General features: G+C 43.9%; 1 protein-coding gene across 2 annotated transcripts; it reads left to right on the top strand.

Annotated features, from left to right (window-relative positions):
* Positions 1 to 12,207: 12,207 nt before the first annotated feature.
* Positions 12,208 to 15,592, top strand: LOC141646149 (UDP-glucose 4-epimerase GEPI42-like). Of its 2 annotated transcripts, none has more exons than XM_074454173.1 (6): positions 12,208 to 12,418; positions 13,300 to 13,438; positions 13,525 to 13,606; positions 13,835 to 13,917; positions 14,008 to 14,099; positions 14,230 to 15,592. In XM_074454173.1, exons 2-5 carry the CDS (start codon positions 13,352 to 13,354, stop codon positions 14,071 to 14,073), a joined length of 318 nt encoding a protein of 105 aa, XP_074310274.1. In that variant the 5' UTR covers positions 12,208 to 12,418; positions 13,300 to 13,351; the 3' UTR covers positions 14,074 to 14,099; positions 14,230 to 15,592. The 2 variants fall into 2 exon arrangements, with proteins under 2 accessions (XP_074310274.1, XP_074310273.1); XM_074454172.1 differs by having other exon boundaries at positions 13,126 to 13,438.
* The last annotated feature ends 273 nt before the right edge of the window (positions 15,593 to 15,865 follow it).

Raw genomic sequence — 15,865 nt, 5'->3', positions numbered from 1 at the left:
CTACTCGACGTCTCCCGTCGGACCAGTCCTGGTCTCACTAGGAGTCGCCGCCAACGCAGACACCACCACCAGCTCAGACTCCCTCTCTGGGGAACTCTCCAGCGTCTCACGCTCCATCTCGACGTGAAGCTCCTCCGCTGCAGCCAACTGAGCCTTCAGAGAGGCAATCTCCGCGTCTCGGCTCTGCAGATCGTCCTCGTGACGCCTCAACTCCTGGTCTCGACGGGTAATCCCCGACCCCTGGGCCTCGATCATCGACCTGGCTGCCTCCAACTCAGCACGGACCCGAGCAAGCTTCGCCGGATCCACTGTACCCTGCAAAACACAATAACAGATCCTCAAGATCTAAAAACGTGAAACACAACACCAAATACACGAAATACAACACACAAAACGTACCTGAGAAAGCTGAGCCTCCCTCGTAGCCAGGTCACTAGCCGCCCTCCAAATGTTAGCCATCCGCCACAAGTTCTGGTGACTAACAGTCGTCACCTACAAAACAAAAATGTCCTTCAATACAAGGCAAAGTATAATTGGAGAAAGTGTTCAAATCGGGAACTCACCCTCAGAATAGTCAACCTCCACTCCATGCCAGCATCGGCCACCTTGGCCACTGCGGGCTCCGGTAAGTGCAACTGAAGCTCCTCGCCACTCGGCCCCTGAAAAGTGGTCTCCGTCGGGAAAGCTGGAGGCTGAGTCCTCATCAGCGGGTCAACTCCCTGCCATTTGGATCCACATAAAAAATGACAAACCCTTCAGTCAAGGGAGGCAATGAAAACAAAAGAAAAGAGGAAAACATACCTCGATCGGGTACCAAGCAAGCCTCGACAACCGGAAGGTGTCGTAGTCAGCGTCCCGCAGCAACAGCTCCTCACCTCCCCGACCGTGAAGGTGCTCCTCAACCTCATCAGGAGTCGACTCCTGAATAACACCCCTGGCGGGTCAACCGGCAGGACGAAAGTCTCGGTAAAGCACTGGCGAACTAGGCGCTCGCCCAAGTACCAAACCGGCTCAATCGTCGTCTCCAAGTACAGGCGCAGGGAGCTGCGAGGTTGCAAACGCTCCGTGACAGCAGCCGGCATACCCGTGTAGTGCTCCCAAGGCCGCCCAACAAACTGCATTCAAAACCAAGCTACTCAGCTAACTGGGGGCTTCATAAGCTACCTAGTCATCCTATCTCTATCTAACTCTATAAAGGGGAAGGGGAAGGGAGCAGAAACTTACATCAGCAATCCAAAGCTTGTTCACGCGACGCCTGCAGTCCTCGTAGGTCGACTTAGTCGACTTCTTCCGACCCACCGTCCAACCCCTCACATCAAGGTAAGCCGAGGGAACACCATCTATGGTCCCCGGACGCAGAGGAGTGAAGTAAGCATACAACCAAGCCTGTAATCAGACATAGCAAACACAAATTAGCCAATTTCTCAAAAATTGCCAAAGACAAAATCAAAATCAAAATCAAAAAACTACCACAAAAAAACGCTCGTACCTCAAAGATGAGGCCGGGACCAACTAAGGCAGGAGCACTACCCGCTCCCACTGTCTCTAGACGCACCGCCGCGTGCAAGTACCGAGTAAAACTCGCCAAAGCCGGCGTAACCCAGTCAAACCGACCCAGAGCGTCAAGGTCGGCAAGGAGAGGAAGCACTTTGGTCGAAAAGCGCTCGCCCTTGTCACCAAAGTACGTGGCACCCAAGAAGTACCACAGCCGCGCCTCCTTCGCGTTAGCCTCAACCTTTGCCTCCGGACTCGCCAACGGCGCCGGAGCAACACCTGCCACCCTCTCAGCGAAGAGGTCCTTCACGTACGAACTCGCGATCAGGTACGGAGTGACGTCGGAAGGCTCCGGCAAACCAGTACCGATCAAAGCAGTGACCACGGGAGAAGACACTCTCTCCGGTGTCGCGGTAAACTCAATGGGCAGCTCGCCACAGGGAAGACCGGATATCATGGCGAAGTCCTCTAAAGTCACACCGACCTCCCCAAACTCCATGTGGAACGACGACGTCGTGTCCCAGTACCGGTCCAACATAGCACGGATCAAACACAGGTTTGACCTAATCGAGGACCCGTGAATGTCCCGCCAAGCGGCCACCAACGGCCCAAAAGCCGACCTCTCTATCAACACCTTCGACCCAGCTCGGAGAACGTCGTAGAGGCCCAAGTAGGTAGAAAAGCCCGAGAAAGTCCTCATGGTGCCAATCTCCTGAAATCAAAAACAAACAACGTCAGAATGCCTATTTAGGCTCGACACTTCAAAAATGAATGACAAATTTCAACTGGGGAATGCGACTCACCATGCCCTCGTGAGCACGGTAGGAAAGGTGTCGGTCCAGTCGAAGCAACAACTGGCTACCGTCAAAACCCTCGGCCCACTCTGGCGCCGCCCGTAAAAGCAACCCCCGCGGGGCTGTAACTCGCCTAGCTCTGAAGGTCGCGACGTCGGCATCATCCTCAGCTGTCTCCGCTCTCCGCCTCTTGTGACCGCGAGACTCAACATGGTGGATAGGGCCCAAGTCAACAACCCTGTTGACGTCCCGCAACGTCCGCCTAGTCCCCCGAGGACGGCGCACCCTCGAAGTGACCCTACTCCCAGAGGTACCCGCCTCAGCCCCAGTCTGAGCTCTACCAGCACTAACAGCCCCAACAACGGGCTCTGCACGCTCCTCAACGGCCCCGGAGGCCCCAACAGTCTGCTCAGGAGGTCTCTCCTCCTCAGTAATGTCCTCCACGACCACGGCAGGCGCGCTAACCGGAGTACTACCCGGGGCCGGCCCGAACAACTCCTCAAAAGTCGCAGCCATATACCCGGCCTGCTCCGAACACTCTCCTGCAAGCAAAGAACGTCAGCCGTAATTTCGGCATTACGACGGCATGAAATGGACGAATCCAAAAACAAATACAACAACCTGCAATACAAAAAACAAGGGGCAATCCCGCCCCCAAACCATTCACAAAAAAAAACACAAAAAACGACTCGCCCCTTTTTTCAAGCAAAAGACGAGTCGAAACCACAAAAATGGCTTTTCAAGACCCATACAAGGTCTGCCAACAACCCAAAAATACATTCCTGACACAATGGGGATTTTTCTACGGTTCAAAAAGGCAATTCATACGCTAATTTGAGCCTAAGCCGGTCAAAAATTCAAAAACGACCGCAAAAAGGCAAACGTGATTTTATCACGCCTCAAGGTGACCTAAAATACCGATAAGGTCCATTTCAAGGCAGACTGACTCAATTCAAGCCCGAACAGGCGCTTATTCTGTCAGACGTAAGACCGTCGCAAAAGGCAAAAATCCAATTTTGCCCACAAACTTCCAATGAAGGTCCTTAAATGGCGAACACGGGTCTTTCCCAACTACAATGCAACCTAGTGGGACCCACTACCCAAGCAAATAAACTTGGCATTATGAAATGAGACGGTTTCTCGCCTCAATCACGTTTTTCGAGCATAAGGAGCGGGAACGGGGACCAAAATGCAAACTAAAAGCACCCCTATACTCCTAAACAAGTTTCTAACCTAATGCAAACATCAATTTCACTCGAAATTGGCTCAATCAAAAACGCCCAATTCGATTTTTAGGGCAAAATCCGCCCTAATTCAATCTAGCTAACAATCAACAAATTTGAGAGGATTCAAAAGGAAATACTTACCTTGAGATGACATTTGTTGGCAAAGGCACGGATGAAAGCAAGCTTGAAGGTCCTTAAATGGCGATTTTGGCGAAATTTCGAGGTTGAAGATGAATATTCATCCGCAACTCAACCTCGCGTCTTTTTAACAAAAAATAGGGAAGCCGGCTTGCATCGCCAAGTGGCTCGCGCCTAAACCAGGCCTCCCCTCTTCTTTTTCAGCGAAATTTGGGCTTTGGCCCAATTTTCCATGACAAATTCCAAAGTTTTCGTTGACGGTATTAAATATCGTCATTTCCTCGAAAACAAACAAAACAAATGGTGAGAATTCAAATTCGCTATTTTCAAAAATCTCAAGCAAACGGCGATCAAAACCGCCAACTCCAAAAATAATAGCGAAAATTCAAAATCGCTATTTTCCTCCAACTTCAAAATAACAGCGAAAACTCAAAAACCGCTATTTCCCCAAAATTCAAATGTCAACGGCGGCACATAAACCGTCACTTCAATTAATAGTGAAGATTCCAAATTCACTATTTCCATCAAATGTCAACGGCGGCACATAAACCGTCACTTCAAATGAAATAGCGGATTTAAAATTCGCTATTATCCTTCAAAATTCAAACAAACGGCGATCAAGACCGCCACTGCAAATTCAAACCGGATGGTGAAAATTCCAAATTCACCACTCCTTCAAATACCAGCAGGGGGCTTCCTCGCGGAACCCGCTCATTCCAAAAGCAGTGATAGTGAGAATCCATACTCACTATTTCCCCAGCGACACCACGAGTTCGACTCGGCTACCCACATGGTCCATTAATCGACCACCTCATCGGCTGGCGAGCCTTACAACGTATCGCGGCTGGCGAGCCCTCCTCATATACGCACCATGGCTGGCGAGCCTTTGCCCGCACCCTTTCAAGGATACATCCCGAAGATGCCTCGGTTACATTTCCTTGTCTCGGCTGGCGAGCCTTACAACGCACCGCGGCTGGCGAGCCCTCCTCACATACGCACCGTGGCTGGCGAGCCTTTGCCCGCACCCTTTCAAGGACACATCCCGAAGATGCCTCGGGTACATTTCCTTGTCTCGGCTGGCGAGCCTTACAACGCATCGCGGCTGGCGAGCCCTCCTCACATACGCACCGTGGCTGGCGAGCCTTTGCCCGCACCCTTTCGAGGATAGATCCCGAAGATGCCTCGGGTACATTTCCTTGTCTCGGCTGGCGAGCCTTACAGCGCATCGCGGCTGGCGAGCCTTACAGCGCATCGCGGCTGGCGAGTCCTCCTCATATACGCACCATGGCTGGCGAGCCTTTGCCCGCACCCTTTCAAGGATACATCCCGAAGATGCCTTGGGTACATTTCCTTATCTCGGCTGGCGAGCCCTACAACGCATCACGGCTGGCGAGCCCTCCTCACATACGCACCATGGCTGGCGAGCATTTGCCCGCACCCTTTCAAGGACACATCCCAAAGATGCCTCGGGTACATTTCCTTGCCTCGGCTGGCGAGCCCTCCTCACGTACGCACCGCAGCTGGCGAGCATTTATCCGCAACCATGCAAGGACATATCCGAAGATGCCTCAGGTATGACTCCTTCTTATGGCTGGCGAGCCTTTATACGTAGTCTAACGGACTTTAAACGACCCGCACGGACAGTCGACAGACTCTAAACTGTTCCCGACGACAGGTCCTTGGCTCGTACCCTCGAGTCGCCTTGGCGTCGCCCTTCCCGACGGCAGGTCTTTGGCCCAAATCCTTTCGAGCCGCCTCGACGTCGCTTGGGTCTTCAGGTTGTAATCTTCGATTGACCTGGGGACTCTACTTTGACTTTCGCCCTGTCCAAGCCTCAGTTAAAGTGGGGTCTCTGTAGATACCCAGTATCTGCTGAGACTCCAACAAACACCCGATGATTATCGGACTACAACATGTTTTGGGATCGCAGCGTTTGATCGACAGTTTGTGTACAACTTTACGTCGGAAAACTTAAAACGATTTCGAAAACAAAACATTTCAAAACATTTCAAAAATACCTGGAGTGTTTAATGCACGGCGACGGGGTCGCAATGACACTAACTAGAGTCAAAACCGACACCGGACCAAAAACCGACTCGAAAATTCAAAATCCCGACTCCAACAACGAGTCAAACCGAGTCAAACACAAAAACCAAAAATATCTCAAGCCTTCTACCTTAAGTTTTCCCGGATTCATGTTGGTCAAGTACCAAACATGTGACTACAAAACCTAGGATAGAACAAATCATGATTGCGTTTGTTGTGATAGTGACAACACAACTCGAAGTGCCGCGATTTGGCTCGCGCCTCTTTGAGCAGCCCAGGTGGCCACGTCGCTCAAAACTCACACAACCACTAATTCTCCTATAAATACCCCTCAAATGCCACCCATTTGAGACTTACGCGAGTGTCCGCCCCCTCTTTTCTCCCTTAAAATTCTCGACTCGACTTCTAAAGTCACAATCCGATGCGTGTTTACGACCTACCGATCGTAAACACGAGCCTTACACATTGTTTGGTACCGTCATCGTGCATTAAACCACTTGTCCGACCACTTTGACCACTACACCATCACTAAACTTTTAAAACACTCTTTTACTTACCAAAACGGTTTTAAATCGAGTTTTTTCCGATCAAACGAGTTGTTACACTTACGTCGGTCACTCGCCATAAACAAACGTGTAAGTATGAGGGTGTAAAAATCCTCTTTTGTTATGTTTTTATTTGTTTCATGACTTTAACATGCTAAAACATGCATAACATGAACCAAAACATGGAATAAACGAGCCAAAACTGATTTTTGGTCTGAGGCAGAAGCCCCTTAGGTCGCCAATCGCTCGCGCCTAAATGGGGTACTCGGACCGAGAGATCAACCGTGTTTGTTCTCGTCATTTCCCTTAATCCATTTTTCATATTTGTAATCGGTTTTTACCATTTCAAGTATTTTCGAAACCTTTTTGTTTCATTTCACATGTTTTAACCATAAAGCATTTTTCACCCTTGGTTCTTCATACCATGACGGTTAAATCCGTGTTTCGGTGATAATATTTGGTTAATGACATTTAAAGGGTATTTTAAAGCCTTTTATTTCATTTCTTTATATTTTCAAACAAACATATTAGTCGCCAACACAAAATCATCCTTGGTTCTACATACCATGCCGGACTTTAACCCGGGTACGATGATGAGTACCGACTAATTACATTCAAAATGGACTTAAAACAATTAGTCCTTAATCATTTTCAAAACTATTCATGTCAAGTTTGCCAAATCGAACCCGACACCGAATATTATCAAATAATGATGATTATTCGAGTCTAGTTCCTCAAATCAACAAATGCGGTCTAAACGACCCTTTCAAAACCAATCCGGGTTCAAAAACCCGTTTTCAACACGTTTTATAACGTTTTCTAAACAGTCAGAACACGGCATACAACCGTTGTCTAACCCGCGCCTCAAGCAGGCCTTTTCCTTCTCATTTTCAAAACCAGAGGGAGGCCCCTTACACCACCGGCTGGCTCGCGCCTCTTATAGCCGTCTGGTACAGGGCCTGTTCCCTTCCAGCATTAGTCTAGGACGATCCCGACTCCGGTTAACCCGGATATAGGACGGATCAGATGACTTTTCGATTATCCAAAACCACATTTGCAAAATGCCTTACTAAGACAAATGGATCATGTTATGCACCCTAAACCTAATACGGTAAATGGATGTTTAATTTCCGTCTTGCATGCAAATCAACCATTAATCCAACTCGACATCTTATACTTGATACCTGGATTAAATCAACCGACTTAGAAAGCTCTCACATGTTAGGTTTAAATCATTGGATGCGCATTCATGCATTTAAACCGTTTTATCAACTTTTGCATTCAACCAACCAAGATCGATCAGTAGAGGCCGCTAAACGCGGGAGGGATTGGGTGTCTGATTAAAGGGCTTCCCAATACGTACCTTCACCTCTTATTCAGAAACTTTGGATAGTGGACGACCTTATCCAGGGCGTACGAGAGTCATTCTAGAGATAGGATGCTAAAGAGGGACGATTTCCTTATCTTTAGTACCTATGTCAAAACGCTGCTTTGTGCTTCGATTTGACCGAGGTATAAAGTGGAATTCGAACGGGTTCCAGGCATCCCACAAATGCTTGGTGGTGACTCCGAACATCTCTAATCGTTTCGAGACCCTTACCGAGACGAAACCGACCGATCTAAAGCGATCCGGTCGAAAGCACCTTTACGCCGCCGAGTGTGGCTTTCAAAAAGACCGCTGCCATTGTCCACAGATCGGCTGGGCATACACAGGTGGGCCCATGTCCACACTTACTGCCAAACAACACTCGGTCGAGTGCCTGGTTACTCGGCCGAGTACCCCCTACTCGGTCGAGTACCTGCCCTGCTCGGCCGAGTCATGCTAAACGAGCTACAAACACTACACAGTATCCCCTATCATGCTTTCTACCCCCAACAAACAATCATATATCAATAGGAATTCGAATGCCACATAATAAACATGTAATCATGTCAATCATTCACATGCTAAAACTGTTTCACTAAATTTCACATATCGATTCCTTCCACTTCGTTTCAATGCTCAATGTACCTTTATCAAATTCACATACACATTTCCTTACCACCACATGTTCCAACCATGAACCTTCACATACATGCACATATATGACACAACTCTCAACACATTTCCCCCTGTGACCGGCTCGAGTTAGTGAGGGCCAAATTGCGACTCCGGGACGTCTCCCGAGTCTTTGCGGTAGCTCCAAACTACTCTCCCCGGGTTCATTTTATTTAGACTCCCTAAGTTCATTATGTTTATTTCTTTTAAGTGCCGGAATCTTCGGCTCTGATACAACTTTGTAACACCCCCTCATACCAAGGTGCCTTACCAGGACCACCCTACCATGAAAGAGTGTTACCATCTCGGTTGCCCGAGGTTAGTATATATCAAAAGCGTCTGTCCAAACACATTTATTAGAAGTACTGTAAAGTATAAATGTTTACAACAAACCAAATCCAAAACCAAATCCAACAAAGTGAATCCAACAGTTGACGACTACAAAATCATAACTAAGACTCGTAACTGTGATACTACAACTGGTGAAGACGACTCCCCCATGACCACCCAAGCTCACCAAATGCAATACCTGTCAAGCCTGCTCACCATCCCCGAATGGATCACAGCAGATTCCACAAACAACAACAACGGGGTCAGTACTGTTCAATCAAGATAAGACAAACAAATAATGTAACCGACTGATCATCCTCCACAGTAACTGACTACACACCGAAGTGTGCAGCCCTGCCGGATTACCCATCGCAACAGGTAATCTACTCTGCCGGTGGGGGACCGCAGCCCATCCCCACCTAAATCCCGCTCATCAACGAGCGACAACCATGTCCCTTAATGTGCACATCCCCTCCCGTGACGGGTTCCACGGAGGGTGAACTAGGGTGTGAAGCCACTCCCGCAAGTGACTCCACCACAATCAACTACACATCACAGTACCACAGCATCACAGCTATCATAATACCACCACCGTCACAACACAACCACATCACCACCGTCACCACAACACCCATACTCCGATGATCAGCAGGTAGCAACAATTACAATACAAACACAATCTTACATCAATTAACAGTAACTGAGTAGGGAAACCCTACCTTAGCAACAACAGAAATATGGAGAATCAGGCAACTAGAATGGCTCCTCTATGAAGTCTTCTCCTATACAATAATCACATAACACAATTACACATTGCACAATCCCCTTTTTCCCCAATTCATACATAAAGTAAACCCTTAGAATAAATCATCAATGACATGGGAATAAGGACTTACCGACGGTGGAATGAACGATTGAATGCAAAAGCTACGATGATTACACACACAGTGGAAGATTTGGCAGTGATTAGGATATCGTAAAAGTGATTAGGGTTGTGAAAATGATGTTTAGAAACTGCTTTGCCAATTAAATAATCCCTAAACAATCCCGCATCAAACCGCTGAATAAATACACGCCAGACCGGATACTCGGTCCAGTATAGAGTATACTCGGCCGAGTATCCTCTACTCGGTCGAGTATACGTCATACTCGGCCGATTATTCCTCGGCAGAAGCTAAACAGAACACACATTTAGCACTACTCGGCCGAGTAGGTTCTACTCGGTCGAGTACTTAGCTTAATAAAATCTGTAGTATTACACTAAAGATATGTATCTAGTAACTTAAAGAAATGTATCTAACTAGCTAAAGATATGTATCTAGTAGCTTAAAGTAGTGTATCTAGCTAACTAAAGATATGTATCTAGTAACTTAAAGAAATGTATCTAACTAACTAAAGATATGTATCTAACTTAAAGGAGTGTGTGTATCTAGCCACCTAATCTAACCCTTAAGGAGAAGTATGTATCTAGCAACTTACAGAAGTGTATCTATCTAACAAAAGGTATGTATCTAAAAACTTAAAAAAGTGTATCTAGTTAGCTAGAGGTATGTATCTAGCAACTTAAATAAGTGTATCGATCTAGCATGCTAAAGGTATGTATCTAACAACTTAATGGAATCAAATAAGGAGGACGAGTATCCTAAATTTAGAACGGAAAAGGGTTTAAGGTTAGATACATAGGTCAATATGAGATATTGAGACCCGAAAATGACGATAAGTGTAGACAACAAAAATTTAATATTGGACATTTAGCTAAGTGCCAGCTTATAAGTTAATTATAAGATACATCACAAGGCTAACTTTCGGCTAACTGCAAAAGTGGTAATCAAGCTCCATTTCTTTTTGCATAATGGGGCAATGGGGCTTGATTGTCACTTCCGCGCAAATCTAACACTCGGCGTTTAGCGTTAAATGGTCCGCTAGTTAAGGAAGCTCGCTTCTTAATGACAAAAAAAATTAAATCGTATGCGTGGATTGTGGACTAGACGACCACTTTATACAAGAATAAGCACAAATTATTTAGTGATAGAAATATATTTCTGTAGCCGCTTCATGTTTACAATGATCAAAATAAAGACTTATTGACTTATTGTCGATACATTTATCGATTAGAGATGAGAATTTTTTTAATTTGTTCCGAATTTTCAAGAAGGTAGTCCTCTTGATCCATGTACATACTACATACTAAATACTTCATTTCTTGTTTAATACGAGTATATTAGTCGGATGTGTACTATTTGAGTATGCATTATCTTATAATCTTCAATTCGATCTAGGCAACTCTTAACGTAGGAGGGAAGATTGTGAATGCGCAAGCCATAGAACGATGTATCTTGAGGAAACCGACCCAATCAACCACAAAACGGGTAATTTCTTGTGCATATACTTCCTTGAAACATTGAAATCTGCTATTGAATTTGTAGATGAACGCATTAGGCCTTTAGCCGTAATCATGTTACATAAATAATATACAGACACCAACACTACGACGTAAAATTTGACTTGACCGTCATATTTTAGTTGCGCTGCAAAGGTCGAAATGGATACCAAGGAAGCAATCATTCATGAACAATATGGGATGCAATCAGTAAATTCAAATGTCAATTTCGGCTTATGCTTTGGAACCCGATTTTCTCCTGCTGTAAGTCCAATACTTCTTAACCCATTTCCAGCAACTCGCTCTTCAATATAGCCGTTTATCGCCTACTCATCTGAATAATAAAATGTGTTGTTCAGGTGAGATTATACACAGCAGAGGGAGTAACATTAGAGCTAGAAAAATCAAAATTGGAATACCTACTAGCATCATTATCGGTAACTAGTTCGAAGAAGATTTGGTTGCCGGAATCAAAATTGGATTCCTTAGTTCATTGGGTTTGTCAACAATTACCCACTTTATACAATAATAAGCACAATAGACTCCACTTCTCCTTCCCGACATCACTTTTTCGCCGCCGCGACCACCACCACAACCTCCAGAGAACACAAAACCACATCGGGGCTCCACCCCTGCTGCCTTTGATCTGACGGCGATTGATTCGAGTGAGCGTCGTCGGCTACTCAACATAAACCCAACATCGAAATAGGTTCTAGATCAAAATACCAGATTTAAAAAATAACAAGACAAACATGACATCACGGGACGGTGGGGTTAAGGTAGCTTACATGAGACATATACGCCGGAGCTCCGACAACAATGAAGTTGGATGTGTACTTCTGTGTGATGGTTGGTTATGGGACTAAAGCAGTGGGGATTTGGAAGGACAGTGGTGAGGAGCAGAGGATTAGCGGCGTTGCTGGAGATTTGCGGCGTGGTCTGGATGTCCGGCGCCAGCTGTGGAGGTTGTGGGTAGAGACGAGAGAAAAAGATGGTGTCGAGGATAGTTGATGTGAAGGAGCAAGGGTGAGGTGGAGTGAAAGACGGTTGCATTAAAAAAAAAGAGCGTGAGCGGTTTTTGATTGGTCTTTTAGTCAGTTCGTAAGTTCGCACCAAACATTTGGTTTGCACGAGATCCTATATATATATATATATATATATATATATATATATATATATATATATATAGGGGCAGGTTCAGGTGCGAACTAAAGTACGGTGTGAACTGTACGAACTAACTGATTAAAGCCATTCTCAAACGCGCTTTATCATTTCTCTACCCAGCTGAAACAGTTCGACACCCTTCTACCACAAACCCACCAAAACCACTCAATTTCCATCGGATCTCACACTCCACCATCGTCTGCCACTTCCCCCACCGCTTCTACCCCCTTCCCTAGAACGGATTTCAGTCTAATAGAAAAAAGGTTAGTTTCAATTCTTATTCTAATCTTTGAAGATTTGTTTAGTATTTTGAATCTAATTAATTGTAATGATTTAAGAAGTAGTTTTATGAGAACACATAAGATTATAATAAAAAAAATTGATCTTTATGTATGAATTCTAATTAAAAATTAGGGTTTATAAAAATTGGTCATTACAAATTTCGTTTTTTTAATTGTTTTAGGGTTATAATTTCTTACTTAGCAATGTATATCACAATAAATTTGTTCACATTTTCTCTAAAACTTCTAATTTAGGCTCAAGCTTTCTGTATCTTGCTTATTTGAGTAATATTTGTATTCGGAGAAATCATTTTAGTTTAAGACTTCTAAGTATTTGCAAGTAGTTTGTAATTACGCTTTTGGCTGATTTTTGTAGGGTAATTTGGTATGGACTACGAAGTATAGTTTCTTGTTTCAAGTTTAATGATTTTTTTGGTTGGTGTGTGAAATTTTATGTCAATGACTGCATATTCAACTATCACTAGTACTTTTGTCTCTAATAGTCAATTTGGAAGTACTGCAACTTGTATTTGTGTGTTCTAGCTCTAATTGGTGTTTGTGCTTTTGTATTTCTGAATTACTGCATATTCAATGACTGCATAAATGAATTTGCAATCGGGCGGGTTAGTGTAGGAACTGGGTTCCGTGAGGTCATAACCACCTTTCTGATTGGTTCATGTCTAATTCAGATATAGGCTAGGTCAGGTTCTACTGTCTTGATTGGGTAATGCGATGCCATTCGGTTGAATTACTTGGTTGTGAAATTGAATTTTGGAAGGCAAATTCTAGTTTGAACTTTTCATAATATTGTAAAGCAATCTTATTATGAGGGCCACCATTAACTCGATCGCGTCACTATCCAGTCACGAGAGTGGGGAAATCGGTGAAGATCCCAAAGGTATTCCAAACAACCTTATGACGTACATTGAACAAGTTGCTCTCGGGAGACTATCTGAGCGTAATGTCTATGGCACGGACTATAACACAAAGGATGGTACCGCGGTATGTAAGTGTAATGATATTATTACGTGTGCTTATTGTCACATCATTCTATATGTTGCTAATCAAAACTTGTTAATCTTGGACAGGTTCGAGACTATATCCATGTCATGGACTTAGCAGATGGGCATGTAGCCGCACTTAGGAAATTGTTCACAACAGAGGATATAAGTACTTAAGCCCTGCATTATTTTTTAACTTCATAATATCGCAATATACTTTAGTTACGTTTTGATGCCGACTGGTATCTACCAAGGAGCATCTTTGCCAACCACTGCTGATCTTTCGATGATTTTACCAGCTAGTTTACTGATTATATACACTATTTTTCATATTGAATATTGTCCCACTTTGGATGTGTTAACCGATGTGTTGTACAAAATTTTCACTCTTTCGTAGGCTGCACTGCTATAAATTTGGGAACGGGTTATGGTGCTTCAGTACTTGACATGGTCAAGGCATTTGAGAAGGCATATAATAAGGTACTTTGGTAATTCCCTTTACTTCTTTTTCTCATTTGTTAACTAAATTAATGCGATTGAAAAAAATTGTATTTCTTGGTTCAAATCCAGACAATCCCTATTAAAAACTGTCCAAGGAGACCGGGAGATGCTGAAAAGGTTTTTGCTTCAACATAGAAGGCCGCTAAAGAACTCGGTTGGAAGTAAGTTTCGCATATTTGGGAACGCTTTATACTCATGTTTATCGCAATATATGATGCTAGATTACATGACATGAAAGATGATCAAATTCGATAATGTGAAGAATTCATACGTGGTTTATACTGGATGCAGGGCGAAATACAATATAGACGATCACAAGTTATTGCTTCTAAAATAAAATTGTACTTTGTATATCATATTATGCAATGTTCAATTTGTATTTTGTATAATCATAAGCTAAATGGTTCTCAAGGTCATCAATTGGTCATCAATTTGTGGGCATAGGCCACCCGCACCGCGCGCACCCGCGCGTTGTGGCTTTGAGCTGGCGGCACTTCTCCCACGGAACCTTGGTTTGCCAAAGCACGTCATGGGCCGTTACCGATTTGTGAGGCGTTGAAACCGGTGAAAGGTTGAATAAGCCTGCATTTGTGGAGTCGCCACCAATTTATTGTGGAAAATTGGAAACTGTTCGAATACCTCATGCCATGTCAAGACACAAAGCAATGACATGAACACTAAGAACTCGTTACCCTTAGCATTCTATGTCTAGAATGACTCTCGAGATGCCAATAGACACGGATGTCCAGAGATAACTAGAGTAAGAGATGAGGGTACGTATCAGGAAGTTCTTTAACTCGAACACCTAATCCTGCCCGCCTCGATAGCGGCCTCTACTAATGATTAGGGAAATCGTTTATACTTGATATGTCGTCGATGTAATGCATGCAATGCAACAAACATGGATTAATCCTAGCATGTGAAATTAGACTATGTTGGTTAACACGTGTTTTAGCAAACAGTTTGGTCGAAGTGGATGTTAGATTCAATACATGTGAATGCCATTGTGACACCCTTAAATAACGCAATAAATTAAACCCCTAAAATCTACGGAAAAACTAGTAGGATATGTTTGTAATTGGTCCAACTATATAAAAACCTGTAATTTCAAAAAAATTTCTAAACCAATCACAACATTTCCAACATTCCCAAGAGGCGGGTGCCAAAACCTGCAATGCTAACGAACTAATTTACATGCCATAGCTAACGATAAGAAAATGTAATAATACAAACCCAAAATAGAAAAGGGAGACATATGTCCCTTCAAATTATATACAAAACCAAAAGTTAAAAGGTTTACTATAAGAATAGCCAAAACTAGGTCCAAGGTTCTCTTGCTCACTAGCTCGTCCGTGAACCCCAACTAAGCATCAAGTACCTGTCAATCGCATTTTATACAAACACGAAAGCCACAATTCAGTGGGGAGTAACTTCGAGTCCTCCCAGCCACGAAACGTCAAATTTAATGTAACATGTAATGAAACATGTAAACTATATGAAAATTTAACCTAATTTCCAAGTATTCTAACATATGAATGCTAAATTGACTAATTTAAACTATCATGTGAAAAATATAACAAGTAGTAATCCAAACTCTATCAACCATAGCCGGCTTGCATCTCACCTTCTATGATTCATAGAATCATCAAACAAGAAAGGGCAATATATCAAATTTTATTTGATTAATAAATTATTTTCGAAATATATTAACGGTCCGAAATTACGGGGCGTTACAATCACCCCTCCTTTAAAAAAGTTTCGTCCTCGAAACTTAGAAGGAGAAATTTTAGTATACAACATCTTAATAATATAGTTATAAGAAAATATAGGTATCCTTTCAATGAAACGGTGATACTCTCGTTGATCAGACAAGAACATCCACATTCATATCAAGATATAAAAAAATATTTCTACACCAATAAATGAG

This window comes from Silene latifolia, chromosome 3, assembly GCF_048544455.1.
Source record: "Silene latifolia isolate original U9 population chromosome 3, ASM4854445v1, whole genome shotgun sequence".
NCBI classification, from domain to species: Eukaryota; Viridiplantae; Streptophyta; class Magnoliopsida; order Caryophyllales; family Caryophyllaceae; genus Silene; species Silene latifolia.
The sequence above is the reverse complement of the archived record's forward strand: the minus strand, read 5'-3'. Positions and strand labels throughout refer to the sequence as shown.